This window comes from Xenopus tropicalis, chromosome 3, assembly GCF_000004195.4.
Source record: "Xenopus tropicalis strain Nigerian chromosome 3, UCB_Xtro_10.0, whole genome shotgun sequence".
In the NCBI taxonomy this organism is placed as follows: Eukaryota; Metazoa; Chordata; class Amphibia; order Anura; family Pipidae; genus Xenopus; species Xenopus tropicalis.
Window position 1 is genome coordinate 121085591 of NC_030679.2, and position 26310 is coordinate 121111900.

Below are 26310 nucleotides of genomic sequence, written 5' to 3' on the forward strand. Positions count from 1 at the left end.
TGCCTATATATATATTCTTTTTACTGAGCTGCAAAGTTTGTGATATGCCTTGTACATGTAGCATGTATTGATCATAACTTTAGGGCCTATTTCTACTTGTGTGAGGGAGTAGAACCCGTGCTGGCAACAGATCCTTTCTTCCGTAACAGGCTGGCACAAAACTGGACTGTCGTGCATAAGTGATGCAGTTTAAAAATAGTTTATTTAGTGTTAAAAACATCTCAAAAATAAGGTTGTGTGCCAGCCTGTTATTTTGAAAGAAACATGTCTGTAACCTCCCTTAAGCTCAAGGTCTGGGGCATGAGCACCTGGCCCCACACATTTTTTTGTGGGTTTATCCCATATTTTGGTTAAACTTGTTTTTTAGTTTTATATTGCTACAGATTGTCGGCTATAAGCATCTGTTTAAATGATACCATAGCCAAGTCTGTCACTCTGGGTAGAGGTCTGCAGTTACTGTAATTATAAGTTGGACAGGGTGGTGATCAGGCTTCTTATGTATCTTTAGAATAGTACTAGTGTTTGTAGTGTTTGAGGTATTAACAACTAACAGACTTAAAGTCAGAATAAATACCTTTATTAAGAACATTCTATGGCAATAAGGTTTTTACTGATTTTGTTTTATAAAAAAGTGGTTAATTTATAAACATAGCATTAAATACTAAACCCATAAAACCCATGTTATCTCCAAGCATTCTGTAATGCTAAGCAACACCAGTGTAAGTTAAGGGCTAGATTTTTGGTAACTTAAAGGTAGATCATGATCCAGAGAAAAGCAAAAAACCCATCTGAACCCTCTCCAGTTGGCTTCAAAAGAGGGGAAATTTACTTCCATGTACTTTTATTTAAAAAGATCAACTTAGAGAAATAAATAATAATAACATTTTCTCTATGAATTCAATGTATTTTTAATGGAAATTTGTAACATGATTGTTTAACTAAAAGGTCACCCCTGGGCTAGATGGCACGGCCCACCAAATCAAAAACAAATGGAGTAAATGTTGTTGGATTTTCAGGTACACTGTACCTTCTTCTAACTTCACAATAAAAAATGGATACCCTTGCTCTTACCCTGTGAAGGGGAATGTGGGACATCCAGAACAGGGTGGCAGGGAGTCAGTCTTCACCTGTCACTCCTTTGAATATTTTTTCTTATCCTCTTAGGGCACAGGAAAGTGCCAGCTTGTGTAAAGAGAAGGCTGAACTGCTAGAGGTCTATGAAAGCATTCCTGTGATTGGCTGCAAACTTTTGCCAGTTGCAGTGTATTCAGGGGTTACAGGAGTTATGAAGATGAATATCTTCTAAGGTATTTGACATCATTTACTAGGGAATGAGCACTCTGTGTTCAAACCACTTAAGTCACAGGCATAATTTAGTTTTTTCTGACTTGCATAGTCTTATGGGCTTTGGCATTGGTGTTCCAGGGCAGGGAAGACAGGGATGTGGTGGTTGACATCGGTAGGCACTCCTCCACCTATGCTTTTGAAATCACCCAACCCACTACTGGTAGAGACCCTGTTTCAGGGTGTCCCCCACCCCTTACACTCCTTTTACTAGGGTATGGATGTCTTCTTCTGATTAAAAACATACCTATAGCTAATCATTAAAAAGTAAATACAAGTAGGGGACCTGTTATCTGGAATACTCACGACCTAGGGTTTTCCAGATCAGGGGTCTTTCTGTAATTTGGATCTCCATACCTTAAGTCTCCTGAAAAAACATTTAATAAACCCAATAGGCTTGTTGTGCCTCCAATAAGGATTAATTATATCTTAGTTGGGAACAAGATACTGTTTTATTATCACAAAGAAAAAAGGAAATTATTTTTAAAAATCTGAATTATTTGATTAAAAGGGAGTCTATGGAAGACGCCCTTTTTGTAATTCAGAGCTTTCTGGATAACTGATTTCCAGATAATCGATCCCAATACCTGTACTGACCTCTTGGCCTTTCCAGCATGACGCTAAAGGAAGTTTACCCTGGTATTATGCTTCGGAGGAGCGAACGAAATAGGATAAATCTTAAAAGTCCCAGCAGTGAAAGCAAAGAGAGGAGCAAAGCTACAATGTCACCTAAACCCACATCTGGAAAGGAAAAGTAAGCCAGACTTTACTTTTTGTGGTACTGGAATTAAAGTGCTATTGTGTGCAAGTTTAGTGTACTCTACTTATTACCCTCCTCTATAAAAGTAAACTATAATTTATATACTCTTTTCATTAAGAAAAAGAAACCTATATAGTTATGTAACCTACCTACCTGACCACCAATGGAACCTTTTAGATGGGTGTTACTGCCCCACCCATGGGCACTGCTTGACAGCTGTGATTAGTAGTTGAAAGGCTGAATGCCATTTAATATTTATGTAGGGTTATGTAATGAGAGGTGCAATGTTTGCTACAGGTCTACTTAGCTATAGTAGCTAAGAGCTTGTAGCATCCACTGGTTACCTGTTTAGAACATCATATCTTAATAAACAAATAATATATTTAAACAAAAGTTGCTGTAACTAATACCCCCGAAAGTGCTAATATGATTTTCACTTTGTTAAAATGTTCACTTTATTTGGCTTCATAGGCTTGAAACAGCACAACCACCCATCACGCTACAGGGGACCCGAAGAATCAAACATTCAAATCCATATGTTACCAAAGACATCAGAAAGGGAGAGTCGATGGAAATCGAAGTGGCATCCACATCTAGGAATAATAAGTCAGATTCATATGTTTATATGTTATATTTTTTTTTATTTCATTGTGAAAAAATAAGAAATGAACAGTGCAGTTACATATATGAATTTTCCAAAATTGTTTCCCAGTTGTGTTAATGAGTGATGATGAAATGTGTGATGAAAGGGAACATATACCCTCAGTATAACAGTGTTCTAAACATTGCTATCAGGTAGGGCCACACTATTGGGGCATATATATTATAGTATGTAATCCAACATCACCGGTGATACTGCCCATTGCAACCAATCAGGTCTTTGCTTTTGTTTTGTAACTTGTAGGTGACCGTTCAATTCAAATTGCTGATTGGTTGGTATGGGCAACAGAACCTCTTTTTCACCCTGGAGAATGTAATAGATATATTATTGTTTCATGTAAATGTAACCTGTATGCACAGATTACATTTATGGGGTTATGTAATATCAGGAGCCAAATTTGCTCAACTTCTTGGTCACCCAGCAACCAACTAGCAGGTAGCATGTACTGGTCATCTGCTTAAAAGCAAGCATCTTATTGGTCGCTATGAGTTACTGTTCCTGGGCAAACTTTGTGCCTTTTATTGCAAATGAGGTTTAGTCTTTTTATTGCCCCGACAGGCCTTATTTTGAATGTCAGTGACACTGCACATGCTCAGTTCAGCTTAGAGGGTTGTTGTATCTGCCATAGAAACTGACGAGCTGTAGAAATACAGCTTAGAAAAAGTGTGTGTAAAGTTTGGAATTTGAGGTAAATCTATCATTTTTGATTTGCATAGGGCAGTACACTTCCTGGTACTCATTACTGCCTCTGCTTCAGCCCTGCCTTGCTTTACGGCTGGGATTTTGAATAAAAGCAAGTGTCGCACAGAACACAGGGCAGGATCAATCACATTTTATCTGAAAGGTTAAATTACGTTTTGTACATGCTCTCGACTGATTAATCTATAGGACTAGCAGAGACAGGGCTGTAGTTATATATTAGCACCCGAGGGCCTGTGTCTAGGGCGGCAGCTTTAGGGGTGGCCCATGGGTCCCTATATAATCGATAACATTTAAATAAATGAATTCATTATTTAAAAAACTCCCTAGCCGCCAGACCATACCTGCACAAATCTGTCTGCTGGGCTGGGAGTGAGCAAGCAGAGGGCGATGTTGGGCGAAAGTGACGTCACCTCCAATGGAAATTATGTCATGCGCAGCTATGTGCATGAGGTCACTTCCATGACCTGGGGGCTGCGTTCAGATCCAGCGCCTAGGGTAGCAATGGCCCTATGGCACTGTATTACAGCACAAGAATCAACATTTAAGTTATGATGGGTTTTTTTTCTTTTAGTTTCGACTGTCTATATGAGTTTGTTTTCCTTTTTGCCGTTTTTGCCTTCGGTGAGTTTACCTTATTTCGTCTTTATAAAAAATGAATTGTTGTGTGCTAATTTTTAGGCAAGGCCCCATTATTATGCATGACTCTTACACTATTTGTGCACTGAATCTTGTATTATTTAAATTTATGAAATTTCCTAGCAGTGTGCACTAATATATAGTAAAGTATTAAACCCATATTTACTTACCCTTTACTTAGGAATCGTTATTGAGACAAACAAAAAAGCTTTTAAATGATATTGTCCATTTTTTTACTAATCTTTTCTGTATTTAAAACTCCTAGCAGCATATAATCTTTTTATTTTGCTTTCCTTTGCAGTATTATTACTTATATATATACGGAGCCAGCTGATATCCTGCATTTTACTGGAGCAAAAGGTAATCATAACAAAATGTACACTTTGCACATGGATAGGTAAAGGATACTTTTTTAGCTTTACAGCTTTTATTATGGCAGATCTACCTTTTTAAAAGAAGACCACACCATAGGGCACATATACATCCACAAGTGCAGCAAGCAAAATGAAATTTCAAGACCAATCCGCTTGTTTTTTCCCCACAAGGCAGCATGTTTTACAATTACAGCAATTGTGTCCAATTCACCAAAATGTATTTCTGCCCTCTGAGCCAACTGAGGTGGCTCCTGCGATGCCGCCCCCTGTGCTTACCTTTACAGTGCCAGAGGTGGTCAGGGGGGGCTGCATATCAGGTGTAGAGAGCGCACAAATGTACTTTCTGCACTAGCAGAGCAGAATTTCCTTTTTTTTTTTAAAAAAATGGAAATTCGGCTATTAAAGTTATCAGGAGCGGCTTTTTGCCTAAGGCAAGTTTCTCAACTTGCCTACATAGCAGTCACAAATCTGGTGTCCATATACATGGCTGTACAACACTTCGTACATAGTTGCATTTGAGTTGCTATGATATTTGGTGTGGGACTCAAACACCAGGCGCTGTATGGTCCCAATGAGCCTACTTTCAGGGGAGTACTGTAGGATGTGCAGGAACAGCAAGGCACAGGCCCTGCAACACTGAACATTATTATTTCATATGAACATAAGCACCATTTAATTTGAAATTGTTTTGTGTCTTACAGATGCGCCAGCAGAACACTGACATGACACTAAAGGAAATAAGGTTTGATGACTTTGTCTGAAAATGGCGAACAAATTGCAAAGTTTTGTTGTAATCATTAGGCACACAGGCAGGATAATCTACTAAGGAGCCATTGTCTTAGGCATCAGAGGGCCCTTTATATCTGAATTTTGCCCCTTGGTGTCTAGTGTTAAAACGATGGTCCAGCATAAACACACTAAAGTCATAAAACATTCTCAACCAATCATGAATGCATCCAGTGTAGGAGCATATTTGTACTTAGTAAATAAGTAAAAATGTAATGATTTACAGAAAGTAAAAGTAAAAAACTTTCAAAGCTTTGTAATTAACACTCATTTAGCTTGCCTTAAAACTGCTGTAGTCATACATATTGTTATGCTCTCTCCTAATTTCCCCTACATTGGGGTTTTCTGGTTTCCACATTACAAAATTGTTCCACCTACAGATGGCACCTACCTTCTGTTTCTGGAACCTATGTCAGTACATACCATCCTTTCTCTGCACATCTGAAAGTTTTAGATATAAAATGGAAACTTTTAATGCACATTTGAGTTGATTTTCAGACATTTTTGCTTCCAGTTCAAGCTAAACCATAGTTACAAGAATATCTAGGATATCCCAAATCTTACCATAACTGAGCTTTAAGATGGGCTTTCATGTGTATATAGGAGACCAAACCTTTCCAGATTTTCCCCAAATCAGCTTTCACTGATCCAGGTCCCACAGTTTGAGAACCACTTGGTGTATTACTAGCTGTTAATTAGACATATGCCAGTGACTATAATGGTACAGCAACACAAATGGTTAGCTCTAATCTGAATATTCTGCTTCAGTAAGCACTGTATACATAGGTGTAAATATACAGAGAACTTTTATGATGACTGTTTCAAATCTCAAATTAGGAGAATGAAGGACCGATTCCAGGAGATTCTAAATGATGTGAGTGAACAGAAAAGAACGCAAATGACTAAGATGATGGTGCAGGAAATAAAAAATGAACTCAAGAAATGGGAAGAAGACAATGTTCAAGTGAAAGATTATGCTCTCTATTCTTTAGGTGTGCAATCATATACATGGCGATCATTTCTTACAGTATACACATTTCTTATAGTATGTACACTTTGACCAAATTACTTGTTGCTGTCGTCACATGAAAATTCTTAATTCTTGCGGTCAAGTTCTCATCTTCTGCCCCTTCGTCTTACTATCAGGTGCCACTATCATAAAGGATAAGACCAGTCAAAGTCTGAAGTCAGATAACCTGCACTGGTCATTTCTTGGCATCTTGTCATGGCCCTATACTTCATGTCCAGAAGAAATACTCAAGGTGAGGTATATATATATATAAGTACTCCGTTTAGATCTCCTCAGCTGTTGCACAACTACAGCCATGTTTTTGGAGTTGTAGTTGGGCTTTTGGAATTAAATTGTTCCACTATGTTTTGAACCATATTAACTGTGTGTGTATGGCCAGTATTAGCCAAGAATGCAAGTACATTCATGTTACTGCCATTTTAGTTTACTCATTTAATGTAGAGTCATGACTGTGACTTTTGGAATGTGGCTTTTGACTAATAAACTATGTACGTGCCTCTTTAAGGCACATAGAGCAGTTCTCCAAACTTTAAGTATATGAATGTGACCTAAAACATCATCTAATTTTCAAACAAGTCCTAAAGGTAGATGAATAAACAAAAATAATTATATTTGTTCATGTATTTATTGAAAAAAAAGATCCAATAATAATATAATAACTATAAAATGCTCTAAACTTTAATTCATGTGCTGCATTAGTCTTATTTTTACCCATTACAGCCTGACGTTTACCCAGGCAAATGTTGGACTTTCCCTGGCAGCCAAGGACAAGTTTTAATAAAGCTGTCTGCTAAAATAATCCCAGTGGCTGTTACCCTTCAACACATTAGTAAGACAATATCTCCATCCAAAAACTACAGCAGCGCTCCTCGGGACTTCTCAGTGTTTGTGAGTAAATGGCATTTACTAGCATCTGTGGGCGAAATGTTATTTTTTTTTATTTATGCATAACTACATTTTTGCCAGGTACTGCATTCATTATTTCTCAATATTAATTACTTACTCTGGCTGTGAGCTTAACTGTCCTTGCTATTAAAGGGGTTTTTCACCTTTAGTTAACTTTTTGTATAATGTAGAGGGTAATATTCTGGGGCAATTTGCAATTGGCCTTAATTTTTTGTTTGTAGTTTTTTAATTGCTTCCATTTTTGTTTAGCAGCTTTTCAGTTTGGCGTTTCAGCAGCAACCTGGTTGCTAGGGTCCAAATTACCTTAGCGACCAGGGTGTGATTTGAATGAAAGACTGATATATTTATAGGAGAGAACCTGATACATAAATATTTTATAGAAATTAACAATAATAATAAAACTGCCTTCAAAGAGCAATAGTTTTTTTGGCTGCTGGGGCCAGCCAGTTAAAAAGCTGCAAAGAGTTAGAATGCAAATTATTAAAAAAAAATAATGAAGACTAAAGTTTCTAAGAATTGGCCATTCTATAACATACTAAAAGTTAACTTAAAGGTGAAACACCCATTTAAGTAATGTCAATCACTTATCCATCAATTGAAATCCCACTTTTGTCCTAAATATTCTATGGCTGAATGTTTTGTTTTTTTTTATATATGGCCCTTTTCCGAGACTTCCAATATACTGGAAGATTGTTGGCCAGAACCCACACATCCCAGGAAATCTGTCTGCCAGAGTAAATTGTATTTTTATATTTTTTGCTTTTCTGTTGCAGGGTTACGAACATGAATTCCAGGAGACTGGCAAGATACTGGGACAATTTACATATAACCCATGGGAAGCCCTAATTCAGAGTTTTAAGCTTATGGTAGGAGAATAAATAAAATATGTATTGCATCATTCATATCAATATCATTGTGTAGACTTTTGTCCCATTTTGGCTATGGCAAACGCTGGCACTGTCACATGGATGTTACCTTTGCATGTCTCACTTTCTATCAGAGCAATGCTCAGTTATATTTTCTGTATTCCCATGGCACCATCCATCTGCCAGCATTTCATTTATGAGAGATGATCCTAAAAACAGTTTTAAAGGGCAAGGTAAAATAAGGAATCACTTGGGAGTGATCACCTGAGGCCTGGGGCACTTTTGTTCTCAGCACTGTGCTATAAGGGCTGTGACACATGGTGAGATTAGTCGCCGCAGACAAATCTCCCCAAAATGTCATCCCACCGGCTAGAATGTAAATCGCCACTGCGATTTGCCGAAGTCGCAGAAGTTGCCTTGAGAAGAAACTTCTGCAACTTTGGCAAATCACGGCGCCGCGTATGCCATCCCACCAGCGATTTACATTCTAGCCAGTGGGATGGCATTTCGGGGAGATTTGTCATGCGGCGACTAATCTCCCCTTGTGTCACAGCCCTAATACTCTTTCAGTTCCCCAGCATCCCCTAAACCAGTGCTGTCCAACTGGCGGCCCGCGACCCCCCTTTGTGTGGCCCCCCACCTGTCTGGCTGCTTTAATGGCTTACTCTTGTGTAAGCTTTAAATGGTATCAGTACTGTGATTAACTGCCCCCCCCCCCCCCCCCCCTGCATGGTTCTCACCTCAGATTCAGGCTGTAATCAGGCTGTATTGTTTAAATATGTAATTCCCTGTGTTGTTCACACCTTTTAATCTCTGCATTGTTCACCCCCTGCAGTGTTCACACCTCAGGCTCAGGCTGTAATCACCCCCATTGTTCCCCTGTTCACACCTCAGGAGCAGTAGAAACCCACAAATAATCCCTGCACACTACAAAAAGAACATATACTGAGGTGGTACTGCAATTAAAAAGTTTTTTAATATACAGTTATTGTGCAGACTGTAGGAGCAGTGCCAGCATTGTGTCACTGTAGGCTGCCTGTGTGTGCCATACACACAGGCATCATAGGGCAAGTAGAGTATGGCACACACAGGCAGGGTAGGGAAGGCAGAGTATGGCACACACAGGCAGAGTATGGCACAAACCAACCAAGGATGGCAAACACAGTGAAAGTATGGCACACGCAGGCAGGGTAGGGAAGGCAGAGTATGGCACACACAGGCAGGGTAGGGCAGGCAGAGTATAGCACACACAGGCCAAGTATGGCACAAACCAGCCAAGTATGGCACACAGGCAGGGTAGGGAAGGCAGAGTATGGCACACACAGGCAGGGTAGGGAAGGCAGAGTATGGCACACACAGGCAGGGTAGGGAAGGCAGAGTATCGCACACACAGGCAGGGTAGGGAAGGCAGAGTATGGCACATACAGGCCGGGTAGGGCAGGCAGAGTATGGCAGGTTTTTGCTGTACTACAACCATTAATATGGGTATGGTCATGTGATAACATGGGTGTGGTTTCTGTACATCGTTTCTGTACATCGTGTGCAAGAAAAGTAATGCGGCACAGTCCTGACAAAAAAAGGATGGTGCATGTTTGGAAGAAAGGTAGTGCTGGCCAGGTTCTATAGTAAGTCACTAGAATAACTGGGAGGTGCTTTAAGGGCCGTGACAAACGGGGAGATTAGCCGCCAAGCGACAAAATCTCCCTTGTCGTGGGCAACTAATCTCCCCGAAATGCCATCCCACTGGCTAGAATGTAAATCGCCGATGGGATGGCATACACGGTGCGGTGATTTGCCAAAATTGCCGAAGTTGCCTTGAGATGAAACTTCGGCGATTTTGCCGCCGCGTAAGCCATCCCTCCGGCGATTTACATTCTAGCTGATGGGATGGCATATCGGGGAGATTAGTTGCCCGTGACAAGGGAGATTTGTCGCGCGCCGACTAATCTACCCGTCTGTCACAGCCCTAAAGACACACGGAGCTACTAGTAGCAGCTACTTGTTGTGGCTACAGAAATAGACAATGCTGATCATTTACTGATAATTGCCTCAAAGTGTGTTTTAGCAGAGGCAGAGTATACCCTGTCTGTGGCAGGGTATTTTCTGGCATTTAGTAGCTGTGACTAAGTAGCTCTGTGTGTCTTCACCCAGAGGGATTCTGTCATGAGTTTTTGGTGTACTTTTTATTTCTAAATTACATTGTTTACTTATCAAAATGACAAAAGTTTAATTAAAATCTCTTTGCCTTGCCTTCAGAATGATGACACGAGTCGATTCCAGTTCATCCAACTGAGGATTCTAAGCAACTGGGGCAATGAGAAATACACAAGTGTTTACAGGTTCCAAGTTCACCAGGAGCTGCCTGTACAACTCAGAAGCTGAAGACCCACACCGTGTACATGCTGTGTACATTAACATGTGTTCTACAGCTGATATTTATATAGCAGCACTCTGTGATAAATAGCATCTTTCTTATATGTGCCAGACTGGTTTCATGTTCTGTCTGTTGGGAAATAAAGTGCAAATAGAATATTTAAAGGATATTTGTTGGCACATTAATATTTATTTATTTTTATTTCTTTGTGAAGCTTCTCTTTGATACAACAATGTTGGCTGTATATGTATATATCGCTTGGTTTTAATACACTGACTAAATATATGCAAATCTGCATCCTGGTTGGCAAATGATCAGTATACTCATATTTAGGGGCACATCTGGGTCTGCTGACGCACCCCAACCCTCCTATGCTCATCTCCATTTCGTGAAACATTACTGATACAATTGTTAATAATAATTGTAGCTGCAGATGCGTTTAAACTCTTCACATTCAGCATAATGAGAGGCAACTACTGTCAGGAAAATGTATTTGCCACCTTACGATAAGTGAAATAACCTATTCATATGCCATTGCTTCTGGGTGGGTTAGACAAGGTTGTAAGGTAACTACTGAGAGACAGGCTGAAAGACTAAGGGGTATATTTATCATGCTTACCGGTGATGTTACTCATAGTAGCCAATTAGATGCTTTGCTTTGGTTTTCTAACTATTTAAATCTAATTGCTGATTGGTTGCCCTGGGCAACATCACCAGTAATGGTTCACTCCATTTTTTCACAGCATGATAAATATACCCCTAAGTCAAGGCAGAAGACAGCACACAACTGGCAGTGTCAGGTACAGGATGACAGTCAATACCAGGCACGATGGCACTATGCCACAGGCATACTAAACAGGCAGCAGTAAGCTGGCATCATCATGCTTGCCCAGGCCAGTGCTTTATTCCCATTACTGGGCCCGTGCAACACAGTAGGGGTCATATATGTGATACCCCAGTTACAGTTGAATAAATATTGCCTCAGCTGTTGAACAAATATATGCCAATGCCATTCATTTAAAGTACTTGTGTCATTCGTTATGAAAATCCTATGCAAATGTGCCTTTTGATGTGGGTAACCCTGGATCAACCACCACCTCGAAAGGCTGCAATAACACCAGCTACAGCAGCCTATGCCAATTGAAAAAGTGAACTTGGGCCTAAAGAACTGGGCACATAAGTCATTCTTGCCACCAAGCTCTAGAAATTAAATATCACAGATTTTCAGCACAATTGCATTTGATTTGCTTAAATGGGAACTATCATGAATCTGCTTAATTTGGCTCAGTGGGAGCCCAAGTGGCCCAACCATTCTTGAGTAATATCTAAAGTTCAACTGACACTTTCCCTCTCACTCACCTGAGTCACTAACAAACACCTAGAACTTTATTTCATACAGGGATCTATGTGCCTGTACACACACATAGTTGCCTGTGCAGAGGTCTGTTATATTACTGCAACTGGTGTGTCACTGTGACTGGTATGGAGGAAGTCTCTTTTATACACCTGTGTCTGGCTGATAGCTATAACTTTGTGTTGGTGCAAAATTTTTAAAAGCAATAAATTGTCAAAATGTTTGTCTTTGGACTTTATATTTTCAGTATTATAAAATATTTTCCATTATTGTTCCCCTTTAAATGCACAGGAATTCTGCACATTTTAACTCGACGCAACAATTGTATCAGAAGGCATCTCTTTGGCACAATTACGCTGGACAAGCATGTGTATAATGAGCGACCTGGGAGACTCCCTCACTATGTGCATGGGTGTCACCCAGAAACCCTCCAACCTGCTAACCCGGAGTACAGCACAAAGCAAAGACTTGATTGGTTATTATGGTACAACTGCACTGGGGCAATTTAGCAGGGTTATGAGTAAATCAGCTCCTGACTATATATGTATTAATCTGTGTTCTACACTCCATGTAAGTTTGCAAACATACATACATGGGAGACATCAACACATTCCAGGAGCCTTGCTTTACAATACAGGGTCTGGCCCTACGGAAGAGCACTATGGCCACCATAAAAAATAAATTCTGTTGAATTATGACTTTTAAAAGTCATAATTATGAGATTAATAGTCATAGTTATATGTTCAAAAGTCAGAATTTTGGCCCCACGTATTGTGAGTTGGGTAATACCATTCCAACTACAAACTCCTGTCAGCTGTCTCTGACTATCCTTTCTTCTAATTGGATGACTGAAATGCAGCTGTGCGATTGGTCAGTTTTATAAACCTGGAAAATTTCCAAGGATAGGAAATGATAATGGAGGAACCATTCCTGTAAATAAAGAACGGGTAACTAGAATTGCATCGCTATCACAATACAAGTTCAATACAAATTCTTGATATACTGGCACAGGAGGGAAGTAGCATTAGCGAAGCAGCCACGTTAATACTGAGGCGCCTCTAGTCACCCCTATGGCCGCTCCGCCACCTGGTCATGTGACCGCGCTGTGCAGCCATTGGCTAGTGTTTCCGCCTCAGCTGGCCCGGAGAGAGGGAAGGCGTCAGTGTCGCTTGTGCTGCGCAATAATGGCCTTCTCCCTTCCCTTCATTATATGCCAGGTTATTGTGGCGCTGACCATTGGTGAGTGCGTTAATCTGAGGAAGGTTGCTCTGTAAAAAAAAGTATCTTTATCTTATTCTAAACCTATAGACGCCTGCGCCTTGTGTCATTTTGTCTGTGAGCACCACATACAAAACAGGCGCACTTTGTTGTGGTATTTCCACTTCTCTTGGTGTGTAGGAGCGCCTGCATCCAGTGGAACAACTAGAAGGCACTGGGCCCTACAGTAAAATCATTCTGGGGCCCCTAAACTCTATTCCTGACATACCCCAGCAGTCAGCTAACAGATTAGAGGGGATCCAGCCATATTTCTGTGAATCTGTGCGCATGTAGACGCTCAAAAACAGGGGTGTTTAGTTACAAGGTTATGATCATAAAATTGGCGGGCCCCCATACCGCATCAAAGTGTAAAATCACCTTCAGCAGCGACAGATGCACAATGTGTTATTGGAATTTGACATCAGGGGGTACAGCCGCACAGCATGACTTGCTTAAAGTTAGCCCCAAATATCGCTTACATGTTGTGACAGAAGGAAAGGTAACAACTAAGGGGTATATTTATAATGCTGTGTAAAAAGTGGAGTAAAACATTACTGGCGATGTTGCTCATAACCGCCAATCAGATGATTTGCTTTGATTTTATAACTGTTGACATCTAATTGCTGATTGGTTGCCCTGGGCAACATCACCAGTAATGCTTCACCCCACTTTTTACACAGCATGATAAATATACCCCTAAGTAAGCTTTATCAGAAAGGTCTATGTAAATGCAGCCATAAGCACTCAGAGAAATGCTGTACTGACTTCTCTGTCAAAAGATTTATTGTGTTTGTTTTCTTGTGCCAGAGACAGGCAGCTCTCTCCTGCTCCCCCCCTCCCTCAAGAATGCTAAGAACTCACTCCCCCCTCTTAGGAATGTGGATCTGAGCCAATCAGCAATCAGTCATAGTCTAACAAATTGAGCATGTACACTGGTCTCGGTGCAGGAGCGAGGCATTATGGGAATTTTCTTTACACAGCTCAGCGGTTTTTTTTCCTATGAGGCTTCTAAGCATCTGAACAGGAAAAATATGGGGAGACTTAAGGGCACTATTGAGAGAACTGAAGGTATGCCTGCAGCTTGAGATTAACTCTTAATTAGCTTTTCCTTCTCCTTTTAAGGATTTTATTAAAGCTAGACACTGAGCCATTCTAATATATATATATATTTTTTAATAGTCAACTTTTATTAATTTTCTTATAAACAAGGGAATGATAGAAGGAAGAAAGTGAGATGGAGGGAGGAAAAAGGGGGGGAGTAGGGAATGGAGAGCATATTATGGTGCTTTAGACAGTTGTTGCTGGAGACTCCAGCCATGGGTTCCAAATCTTCTTGAACTTTAGTGGGCATCGTCTGGCTAGATATGTTAACCTGTAGAGTTCCAGTTGTGAGTTGATCAGTTTTATCCATTTATTTATTTATCCAGTGTAGGGCCACAGTTTTTTTGCATAAAATAGCAGAGCCCTCATAAGTGATCTGGAGGCTGTCTTTGGTAGTAGGAAGTCCACCAGGCCCAACAGGCATGTGATTGGGTTTAGAACTTGAGGTAGGGAGAGTTTGTCTGCTAGGAAGCGCATGACTTGTTGCCAAAATCTCTGGATGTCTGGGCAGTTCCAAAGTAAGTGAAAGAAATCAGCATCAGGTTCATTGCAGCGAAGGCATCGGGAGTGTTCCAAGCGACCCATCTGGTGTCGTTTCCTAGGTTTTAGGTAGGTTTGGTGTATAATTTTGAATTGAATTAGTTTGTCTCTTGTACTTGTAATGGGGAGTAGAGATTGTCTTCCGCCTCTTCCCAGTCATCTGGTTCTAGGTGGAGATCGCTTGATTCCCATTTGAGTTTGACTCTGGGGTCATATTTGTGAGTTGTGATTGCTGTGTATGTTTTGGAGAGGGTTTTAAGCTTGTCTGGGGCAGAGATTATGTTTTCTACTGTCGTGTATTGTATGGGATGGATATCACTCTGAAACTGTATAAGGAAGAGATGTCGTATTTGCATGTAACTACACACCGACATTCTAATATATTTACTTCTAGATCTGAATTTGACCGACTGGCTGGGCTCATATGAAATTGTAACACCATTGCTGGTAGAGGAGAGGATTGTGAATAAAACAAGAGTGAGTTTGCCTTAAAAAATATATGTTTAAGCAGAGTCCCTTATGCATTTCTTTTGTAATGCCCCCATCATGTATATACTTGCAACTCAATCCACCTATCTCTGTCATCACTGGAGGGGACTCAAGCCTAGGATAAGAACCCTTGGAGTGGTTGAGTCGCCTGTGATAGATGACTGCTATTATGGACGACAAACCGCTCTCAAATATGGGGGGTGGGCGGGCTATGCGTGTACAGCGGATCAACGAGACGACCGATATATAGCAAAGGCTGCGGATATCGGTCGTCTCGTCGATAGGGCAGGTTAAAAGATTTTGATTAGGCGCCATTAAAGGTAGATTTCCTATTGTTTCTACCTCCACATCTGACGATTCAGCCCTGAACGTCAGTGGGGGAAACGAACCCACAACCTTACACTGCTGGCTGTCTCTCCCCGCTTCTGAATTTATAGGCGCGCACCTGCTACGATCCGCCCTATTTGCGATGTCATTTCAAGGCGCGGGTCTGTAAATACAGGGAAGAAGTCTGGTTAGGCATGGGTTGAGTTTTTCTCGACCTTCACATCACTACTGCCTTTGTCTTAAATATGGCTATTTAAAGTTCTAATGATCACTACTATGTTTTTATACTTACTAACTTGTTCTCTTATCCTTTGAGAAGATGCTTTGTATAAAGTCTTTTACTTCCCCCGTTTCTTGTGTGTCAAATTTATTTTACTGGGAAAGGTTAAATGATTTAGTGCCCACCAGCAACTGAAACTGCTTTCAATTAGCTGCTCTCTATTGTTCAGAGCAGCAAATCACAAATAATTGTATAGCAATTAAAGTATCATAGTGTGGGGTGGCACCTGGAAATAGACTTTAAGGGTAACTAATTTGTTGTACTTTTAATTTCTGCTGTAACTACACATTTTTTTCATTCTGATGTTTAGGAGCTTACCTATGTAATTATGATTGACAGAACAGACTACGTTATTCACTTAATTCGTAATCCGTAAGTATGAATGAGTAGGTCCTACCACAAGCTTTTCACATACGTGTAACACTTCGCTCATCTTCTGTCAGTAATAATGATAGATTTTAGACATGTGAGACTGTTGAACACAAGGCTATGTCTAGCAGTTGCACTGTTTAGCATTTGTTTATTTACAGCTCCTGAAAGGGTAAGTAAAGCCACAATTTCTTTTTTTATTGTGTGTTGGTTGCATTGGGGTGTTTCATGTGTTCTACTTTTCCCTACATAGATAAATTAGGCACACACTATCTAATTAGCCTTTATGTCATCTACTACTTAAAGGGCAATTGTTTTCCCCATTGGAGGTGCGGAGAGGTACCAGGAGGTGGCCATGTTTTGTCAGACACATCGCATATTGAGCGAGTCTCCCAGCTCATTCATTAAGCATCAGGGGATTCCTCCCCTAATCGTACATCACATGCATGCACCTGAAGCAAGAGCATATTAGGGCCCAATTAGCATTGTTTACGCCAACCGTAGTGTGGTCTCTATTTGCCAAAAAATTCTAACTGCACAAAGCTGCATTATGCCAAAGTCTAGTTGCAGCAAATTCTCTAGGACAGTGATACCCAACCGGTGGCTGATGAGCAACATATTGCTCAACAACTAGTGATGTGTGGGTCGGGAAATACTCAACCCGCAGCCGACCCTAACCCGAACCCTACCCGACCTGGCTTCCTCCCTCTATGTATAGACCCACCCTGCAGTGATGTCACAAAAGGGGTGGGTTGGAGCGGGACAGCGCGCACGCCTATAAATTAGAGAGCCGGAAGAGAAAGCCGGCAGTGTAAGGTTGCGGGCGGAGAGGAAGTGCTCAACCTGAACCCGCCCACAACCCACAGTTGATGTGTAGTGCACATCACTATCACCAACCCCTTTGATGTTGCTCTCAGTGCCCCTAAAGCAGGTAATTATTTTTGAATTGCTGACTTGGGGGCAAGTTTTGGTGAATAAAAACAAGATTTACTACCAAATAAAGCCCCCTGTAAGCTGATAGTGTGCATAGAGGCTGCCTAATAGCCAATCTTAGCCCTTATTTGGCACCTCCATGAACTTTTATGGTGCTTGTGTTGCTCTCCAAGTCTTTTTTTTTATTTTTAAAGTCTTTATTTTAATGAAGATATTGAAAGAACATACAGTAAACATGGTTCACAATTATTGACAGTCATGAATATGTGGTGTCTCCATGATACAGCGCAAAAGGAGAAAGAAGGGGAAGCAAATATGCATCAGTGAAATACACAGCGTAATCATATTAACTTACATTTGTACAATGATACAAGTGCTATCCCAGCCTGGTATAGAGTTTATTTATCAAGTAAATGTTCAGGGGACCGAAAACTCAAGTAGGTTAATATCAAGCCGTGGGCTCCATATTTTATCAAATTTTTCTGGGCACCGTCAAGCCAGGTAGGTAAGCTTCATAGAGGGGAGAGTCTCTCTCCAAATCTTTTTACATTTGACTTTGGCTCACGAGTAAGAAAGGTTAGGGATCCCTGCTCTAGAAAGAATTTGTACATGTAGGAGAGAGTGCATTAAAGGGGAACTTTGGCTTCCAAACCAAAACTTGTTAAAGAGTCCCACACAACAGAAACCCCTAATATAGCTATCGCTGTAATCCATTGCTTCAAAAATTAGGAATACATACAATTTTTATATGCTGAAATCCAGCTGCAAAACAGTTTTTCCCTTTCTGCATCATTTGAAATCCAGCAGGGAAAAAGGGACTAAAACACTGATGTCACAAATTTTAACAACTTCTGTTATATTTTATTTGAGTCTCAAAGTAGTCAGCCAGATCAGCAGGAAAATTATGTAAATTATTACATTTAAAATCATGAAAAGGCTGCATATTTTTTAATCAATGAATATTGCAAAGTCGCTTGAAATTATGTTTACTTTTTAAAATGCTTAAGTTGTGTTTGGATGGATTCCACATTTAATCTTTCTTTGGTACTCAATTTGGCAGTACAACTAGTGTGCTCCAAAGCAGGGTCCTTCCACATCATTTACAGTGCATGCAGTGCTATACATGCTAGGAATGGGGTGAACATTATTGTAGGCAGTGATTGGCTGAAAGAACGTGGACAATCAAGAAGCCGACACAGCCCTGGAAATGCCTGGCATAATTCAGAAAAGGTTAAATATGCAGAAGATAAAAGACTGCATTCTAAAAAATTAATATACAGATGAAAGCCCTTTCTTTGATTCATTTGTGGGTTAGTTGGGCTTTTTCCTGTTTCCTTTAGCCCTTGGTATTCCCCCGCATCTTTACTCCTTTTGGCTCGCATGTCACATCTGACAAAGCAGAAGTGCAAACCATCTACAGAACATTTGCTTGTCTCATGGAAGCATCGCATTATCAACCACATTAGTGCTGCTTGCTCAGTGTCAACATGCTAAAGCGGGGGGACGCTGGGGTTATTGGACCCTTTGCATCATGCTTCCCAATATGTGCTTTGCTGTAAGGTTTATCACTACCCTCAGCATAGTTCCTTGGTTTTTCCGCAATTATCTGACTTTGTGTAAACCAACTCCACATCATACAGGAAAGAAGCCATACAGCTAGTAAAGCCACACAAAATCAGTATGTGCCTTAAATCTGGAAACATTAAAAGGAAGAGAAGAGAGCTTCAGCAGAATGATGGGTAAAAGTGTGGGGGATTGGAGCAGGGTGAGATAAAGCTGAGGACAGGGAAGACTAAGAAAATGAAAAGGCAAGGGGGTATCTTGGTGGTTCCCCATTTACATTGGCTACTTTTTTCTCTTTAGGATGCTTGTTCCTACAGACTTTAAAGTTTTTTCCTACAACAAAGCATACTCCTTGTATTTTGACGAGCCCCACATTCTTGTAAGTACTAACACTATTGCTGCAGTTGCTATAAAATAATTATCTACTAGAATGCAAGCTCTTCTACATTCTGTTTTTTCTGTACAGCATGAAGCTATCTTCATTATATGGATGTTCACATTAAGCTTCTCCACCCCCATCCCCACGTCTCAAAAATGTGTGTGATAGACTTGGTCATAATGCCAGCCCAAATGTGCTTTTGTTTGGGGTATTGTGACCCCTCTGATCTCACCAACTGTGACTGCGGTGTCACCACCCAGCCAATTTTACAGCCGTTAATTTTGCTAAACCGTGTTTTAATGTAACATAATAATAAAATAGAATTTCGAAAACCAACTAAAGCCAGAGAGAGAGAGAGAGGGGAGAAATGCCTTTTTATTTTCAAGTTTTTCCTACAGTTTTCTCTCTTTCCACAGGAGGTCACTGTTGTACCATTTCTTAATTATAAGCCACATTTTTATTCACTTTCTATCATATTACGTGTATTTATTTGCCAAGCTGACTGCTTAAATTTTGATGGCAATGTTTGTAAATTATAAATACATGCCATTAATAATAAAATAAATTAGTGTATTCACATGGAAGGAAGCCAAATTCCAGCAAGGGCAAGTACAATGATTTGCATAAAAAAGGTGTCAAATAAAAGTGGTTCGGGTATGGGACTGGTTATTCAGAATGCTTGGGACTGGTTGTTTTCTGGTTAAGGAGTCACCATACTTTGTTTACTAAAACATCATTTAAACATTAAATAAACCTAATAGGATTGTTTTGGCTCCAGTAAGGATTAATTATATCTTAGTTGGGATCAAGTACAAGGTACTGTTTTATTATTACAGAGAAAAAGGAAATTATTTTTAAAAATTTTAATCCTACATCTTATAGTTGTAGTTATAAAGCTGTGTCCGCCACTATTTCTGAAGTCTGCAGGGAGAATCTATGACAGATGGATAAGTATGTAAGATAGTAGTGTTATTTTATACAACCTCAGATGTTTGAGCAAAGTAAAGTGCATTTCACTGGGGGCGTGCCAAAATATTATGCACCCCCCCCCCAGGCTGGGCTGGAGTAAGTAGAGTAAGCCCGGCAGATCCACTCTATTGTGCAAAATCACACCCAGAGACATCCCTGATTTACCTGAAACCCTGCCCACTTTTTTTCACATGAATAAAATAATTCTTAGTCACTTTTATTACTTTGGTAACAATATCCCGTATTGGTTGCAAAACAATCCTATTGGGTTTATTTAATATTTAAATATTTTTAGCAGACTTAAGGTATGGTTATCCAAATAATGGAACGATCCCTCATCCCATAAAACCTTAGGTCCAGAGCTATTTGGATAATAGATCCAAAAGCTGTATTATTCTTAAGATCCCATTTGATTATAACTAGCATCTGGCGGGCAGGGAGGGTATCCTACAGGAAGCAGCTATGGCCTAATACAATAATTTGAGTTCTAGATGCAGTAGGGTGTAACTGACACATCTGGCACACACAGTTTTCCACTTAAAAAAGTTTGCTCCATCCTTTACCCTTGTTTGGTTTTGCAAGTGTGACATTAGACTTAAGACATGTTTTGCCACATTATAGAAAGACCATTGTGCAAAACCCCAGGTCACAATGATAATACCTTTACCCCTACAATGAAGGGTTTCAAACAAAGCAGTTATTATTAAACCATATCTGAGAATATATCTTCTATTAGGAACATTGTAATAATATCTGTGTGTTTTCCCCTTAAGACACAATGCTACTACCAAGGATATATACAAGGATACCCAAACTCAGTAGTGGCTATGAACACATGCTCTGGACTTAGGTTTGTCTTTACATTTGTCTTTTTTGCATAATTGTACAGGTATTTGTTTGTTTTCTTGTGCATTTCATGGCGGATATCTTTTCTGATTTTTATAAACCATGCTGAGAAACCTTGTTGCAGGCTATTCATCAAATCCTGCTGTCCTCTGTTGTTGTTAATATTATTTCTATCTGTCCAATTAGGGGCATCATGCATACAGATGAATTTATATATGCAATTGAACCAAGTCAACAATTAGACAATTTTAAGCACGTTGCTTATAGTATGGAACAGTTTAAAACAACTATACACTGTTTACTGAACACATCCATTTACCATCCTCCTACAAAAAGCTCACCCATAGAGCAGGTACCAGTAACCATTCCATAACATTTAATTGGTAGATGTGGATGCTAGAAAAACTTCAGTTATGCTGTTTTTATACTTTGGCCCTTATTTATTGACTATCGTTTCTGTATCCAGTTTACTTACCTGACCTCACTTTTTCATTTCTTCAATCTTAGCATCATCCCAAATATTTGCTGCTTCCTGTATTGTATTTAAGAAGAGCACTTCATAAACTGTTTAATAAGAAGTGTTGTCTGTTGATTATATACTTACAAAAATGTTTGTATTTATCCTGAATGCTTTTCACTTTTCACTCATTTTTTATTTGCAGGGATTAGGTGGTCGCAATAAAACAGCATATGTGGAGGTATTTATGGTTGTAACTCAACAACAGGTGATTTTGGATAAAGGGTCAATAATATTCAGCAGTACTGTATGGTATGGAACCTGGGGTTTTCTAGATAGAGGGTCTTTCCGTTACTTGGATCACTTTAAGTCTGCTAAAAATAATTTAAACATTAAATAAACCCAATAGGATTGTTTTGCCACCAATAAGGATTAATTATATCATAGTTAGGAGCAAAGACAAGGCACTGTTTTATTATTAAAAAGAAAAAGGAAATCATTTTTAAAAAGCTATCAAGCAAGCTAAAATAGAAATGGAAAGGGATATTGCAGCTAGGAGTAAAAAGAATCCTAAATTATTTTTTAATTATGTGAATAGTAAAAAAATGAAGCAAGAAGGGGTGGGAACTTTATTATCACGGGGGGGTAAGTTGGTTGATGAGAACGGGGAAAAAGCTGAAATTTTGAACTCTTATTTTTCATCTGTCTATACATCTGAGGAGCCAGATAATGAAGGCTTCCCTTGTAATATGCCCAGTTCTAGTAATTTAGCTACTGGCGCATGGGTCACTCGGGAGGAAATTCAAAAGAGACTTGAACATGTAAAGGTAAACAAAGGTCCAGGGCCGGATGGGATTCATCCCAGAGTATTAAATGAGCTGAGCGCTGTGATTGCCAAACCTCTTCACTTAATTTTTCAGGATTCATTGAGGTCTGGCATGGTGCCAAGAGACTGGCGGATTGCTAATGTGGTGCCGTTATTTAAAAAGGGATCCCGTTCTCAGCCTGAAAACTATAGGCCTGTTAGTCTGACATCAGTAGTAGGAAAACTTTTGGAAGGGGTAATAAGGGATAGGGTACTTGAATACATTGCAGTTCACAATACTATTAGTTTGTGCCAGCTTGGTTTTATGCGTAACAGATCTTGCCAGACTAATTTAGTCGCCTTTTATGAGGAGGTGAGCAGGAACCTTGATGCTGGAATGGCAGTTGATGTCATCTACTTGGACTTTGCTAAAGCGTTTGATACAGTACCTCACAGAAGGTTAATGATCAAATTAAGGAATATTGGCCTAGAACATAATATTTGTAATTGGATAGAGAACTGGCTGAAGGATAGAGTACAAAGAGTGGTTGTAAATGGAACATTTTCTAATTGGACCAGTGTGGTTAGTGGAGTACCGCAGGGGTCAGTCCTTGGGCCTTTGCTTTTTAACTTGTTTATTAATGACCTGGAGGTGGGCATAGACAGTACTGTTTCTATTTTTGCTGATGACACTAAATTGTGCAAAACTATAAGTTCCATGCAGGATGCTGCCACTTTGCAGAGCGATTTGACAAAATTAGATAACTGGGCAGCAAACTGGAAAATGAGGTTCAATGTTGATAAGTGCAAAGTTATGCACTTTGGTAGAAATAATATAAACGCAAACTATCTACTGAATGGCAGTGTGTTGGGGGTTTCCTTAATGGAGAAGGATCTAGGGGTTTTTGTTGATAACAAGTTGTCTAATGCCAGGCAGTGTCATTCTGTGGCTACTAAAGCAAATAAAGTGCTGTCTTGTATAAAAAAGGGCATTGACTCAAGGGATGAGAACATAATTTTGCCCCTTTATAGGTCCCTGGTAAGGCCTCACCTTGAGTATGCAGTGCAGTTTTGGGCTCCAGTCCTTAAGAAGGATATTAATGAGCTGGAGAAAGTGCAGAGACGTGCAACTAAACTGGTTAAGGGGATGGAAGATTTAAACTATGAGGTGAGACTGTCGAGGTTGGGGTTGTTCTCTCTGGAAAAGAGGTGCTTGCGAGGGGACATGATTACTCTGTACAAGTACATTAGAGGGGATTATAGGCAGTTGGGGGATGTTCTTTTTTCCCATAAAAACAATCAGCGCACCAGAGGTCACCCCTTTAGATTAGAGGAAAGGAGCTTCCATTTGAAGCAGCGTAGGTGGTTTTTCACGGTGAGGGCAGTGAGGTTATGGAATGCCCTTCCTAGTGATGTGGTAATGGCAGATTCTGTTAATGCCTTTAAGAGGGGCCTGGATGAGTTCTTGATCAATCAGAATATCCAAGGCTATTGTGATACTAATATCTACAGTTAGTACTAGTGGTTGTATATATAGTGTATGTATGTGAGTGTATAGATTGGTAGGTGTGGGTTAAGTGTGCTGGGTTTACTTGGATGGGTTGAACTTGATGGACACTGGTCTTTTTTCAACCCTATGTAACTATGTAACTATCTGAATTATTTGATTAAAATGGAGTCTTTTGTGGTTTTATAGATAATGGGTTTCTGCATAATGGATCCCATACCTGTATATTTAAAATCAGCTAGACACAAATATTCTTTTATATTCATAGCATTACTGTTAGGTTTAATTAGAAACAATTTAGTGCGATAAGGCATATTGCATGCTTTTGTTGCGTTAAAATTGACACAAAAAAAAACGCGCGATTTGCTAAAGTATTATTGCATGCGTTAATTCGCATATCGAATGCGTTCAATTTTGCGTTAACGCTTTGCATTAATTTGTGCGCAGAAATAATACTAACGCATGATTCACAAACACTTGGACGCGCTAAATATCACATTTGTCTGTGTGAAAAATAACACCTACTTGAGGCAGGCGGTAATTATAGAAAAGTACAGTTAATGAGCTTTTGGCAATAAAATAAGGACTTTGCAGTGGGAGTTATTCAAGTCTGTGTTGGCCCAAGAGTGATGCAGCCTCCAGTTTGCAGGGAAATGGTCGTTTTCTTAAAAGTAGTTTTACGAAAGTAATGGCATGTATTGCTAATATGGCGTGCATTTTTTCGCACGCAGTGACTATATGTGCGCGATGCGTTCATTAGCGTGCGTTCCGTCAAATACCGCACAAAAATAGTCTTCGCGACCTAAATAACGCAAGCAGTATCGCGTCTAAATTAACGCAAGTATCCTTTTAGTGAATCATGCATTAAGACGCGAAAAATTAGACGCCATAACATTTTTAACACATGCTATAAATAGCGCACGTTTTAACGCACTTTAGTAAATTAACCCTATGGTGTTTTGTTTTACCTACACACTTCAATATTAAGCCCCCTTGAAATAAATATAGCAGTTTTCTTTCTTTATAGATTCTCATCTGTAGGAAGAGGAGTTGGCCTAGAGCTGGTTAGCCTTTGGGTGTGGGTCCTTAGTTTCATTCGCTGTGGCCCTGGGCAATGATTTGCCCTGGGCAGGTCATTTAAGTTTATGGTATCCCAGCATACTTAGTGAGCCTATAATGGCTGCCTTGCTTGCTATAATGCACTAATTCCCCTTCCTTCCCTTGCAGTTTAGGGTTTGGTGCACTATGAATTCACTAACTCAGATATTTTGCTTCTGTATTTGCAGTTTGAATTCCATCATGAAAACCAAACACTTCTATTAGAGAGCATGCTTGATTTAATAAATGGTGTAAATGCAGTAAGTACCTTTTTAATTTCATTAATACACATTCTGGCACACGCACACACAATCTGTATAGAACAGAACTTGGCCATACAGGGGCCAATAAACGTTTCTGACGGGGCTAGTGGGTTATTGGGACGTTTGTGGGGTCCTGCTGATGGCCTGACAGGAAATTAGCCAGATATCTATCTGACAAGTTGATGCAGTCCTTTTCCATCAGGTCACGATAGACCCTATTTATGATCCGGTTGTTGGCCCAAGGAACAAATAATACATTTAGATTTATTTGGCCCAGCCAAATTTGGAAAAGATCCACTTGCTTGGTAAGTTCTTACAGTGTACTCTGGCACAGTACAGGTAATTGTAATATTGAAACAAACATAGCATAGCAGTATGAGAGGTTCTGCAGAGCTAGGGAAGGAGGACAATGGTTTAACAGTGGCTTTGCTCACTCTCTGAGTAGGAGTCATTGAAAGGTTAGATGTTGGTATCTGTACTCTAAGACATCTGTTGGTCACCCTGACAATGCATCACACGTCCTGTTGGCAGTCCGACCAGTGAGTGAACTGGTTAATTGTAATACTTTAAGACAGGCTTCTAAAGTATAGCTAAATATTTTAAAGGGACACTGATATGTTCCTATAAAAATATATAAGAATGTGTCAGTATTACTAAACAGTTGCAGCATAAAAATCTAACAAGCGAAAAGCCCACCAAACGCATCCCCAGCCGAGCTGTTCCAGAGCGACACGCCAACCAGCAAAGGGATCTTTTGCACTTGTGATCATCACGCTGGGTTGGGTGTGGTGTGATCCTGCCATAGGGTGGAGTACTGTTTCCATTTCTGATTAGCCTATGGAAGGATCGCACAGCCCCCAAGCTAGTGTGAAACTTGAAAACAGTGTGGCTCCTTCTGCTCTCGGCCCCCTTCATGATGAGGAAGAATAAAATAATAGTGTGAGATCTATTTATTCGGGAGTCTGGGAGTAGGAAAAGGAGCATTTCTAATAGCAGGCCTTGTGCCGTTATTTGTGTACTGATTGGTTATAATTTGTTATCTGTCTAGGTGTACCAGGCTTTAAATTCTCACATTGTTTTGGTTGGAATAGAGATCTGGTCTAATGAAAATCTTATTAACACAGCGGGAAAGAATGTGCATGCTATTCTGTCAGATTTCCTTGCCTGGAAGAGAGAATACCTGGATGAGAACATTAAATGTGCTGTTGCAGTTTTATCTTGGTAAGAATCCTAGTCTAATTTGTTTTGTACAAGGTTTTAAAGGAGAAAAAACACTTACCATGTGAGCTAGAAATGTTGCACGTTTTGTTTTCTGTGCCAGCTCAAGGCCATCA

At 39.9% G+C, this 26310-nt stretch overlaps 2 protein-coding genes across 5 annotated transcripts in view; both read left to right on the top strand.

The window, feature by feature from the left end:
• Positions 1-868: 868 nt before the first annotated feature.
• LOC100127596 (SUN domain-containing protein 3) lies at positions 869-10606 on the top strand. The gene is made up of 11 exons (XM_012960208.3): positions 869-1307; positions 1958-2098; positions 2576-2710; positions 4039-4088; positions 4405-4463; positions 5179-5219; positions 6101-6255; positions 6410-6525; positions 7014-7181; positions 7973-8065; positions 10322-10606. The coding sequence occupies exons 2-11, from the start codon at positions 1959-1961 to the stop codon at positions 10445-10447; spliced, it is 1083 nt and encodes a 360-aa protein (XP_012815662.3). The 5' UTR covers positions 869-1307; position 1958; the 3' UTR covers positions 10448-10606.
• Positions 10607-12926: 2320 nt separating this feature from the next.
• LOC100493925 (disintegrin and metalloproteinase domain-containing protein 9) overlaps positions 12927-26310 on the top strand; it is a 39051-nt gene continuing 25667 nt past the window's right edge. The window contains exons 1-9 of one of the 4 annotated variants that reach the window (XM_012959455.3): positions 12936-13032; positions 15086-15168; positions 16098-16159; positions 18953-19031; positions 20774-20850; positions 21033-21198; positions 21509-21571; positions 24902-24973; positions 26025-26197. In XM_012959455.3, the coding sequence (XP_012814909.3) occupies positions 12978-13032; positions 15086-15168; positions 16098-16159; positions 18953-19031; positions 20774-20850; positions 21033-21198; positions 21509-21571; positions 24902-24973; positions 26025-26197 (830 nt within the window). In that variant the 5' untranslated portion in view covers positions 12936-12977. Of the gene's footprint in view, positions 13033-15085; positions 15169-16097; positions 16160-18952; positions 19032-20773; positions 20851-21032; positions 21199-21508; positions 21572-24901; positions 24974-26024; positions 26198-26310 lie in introns of all 4 variants that reach the window. The other 3 variants (XM_031899265.1, XM_031899264.1, XM_031899266.1) reach the window with 3 other exon arrangements.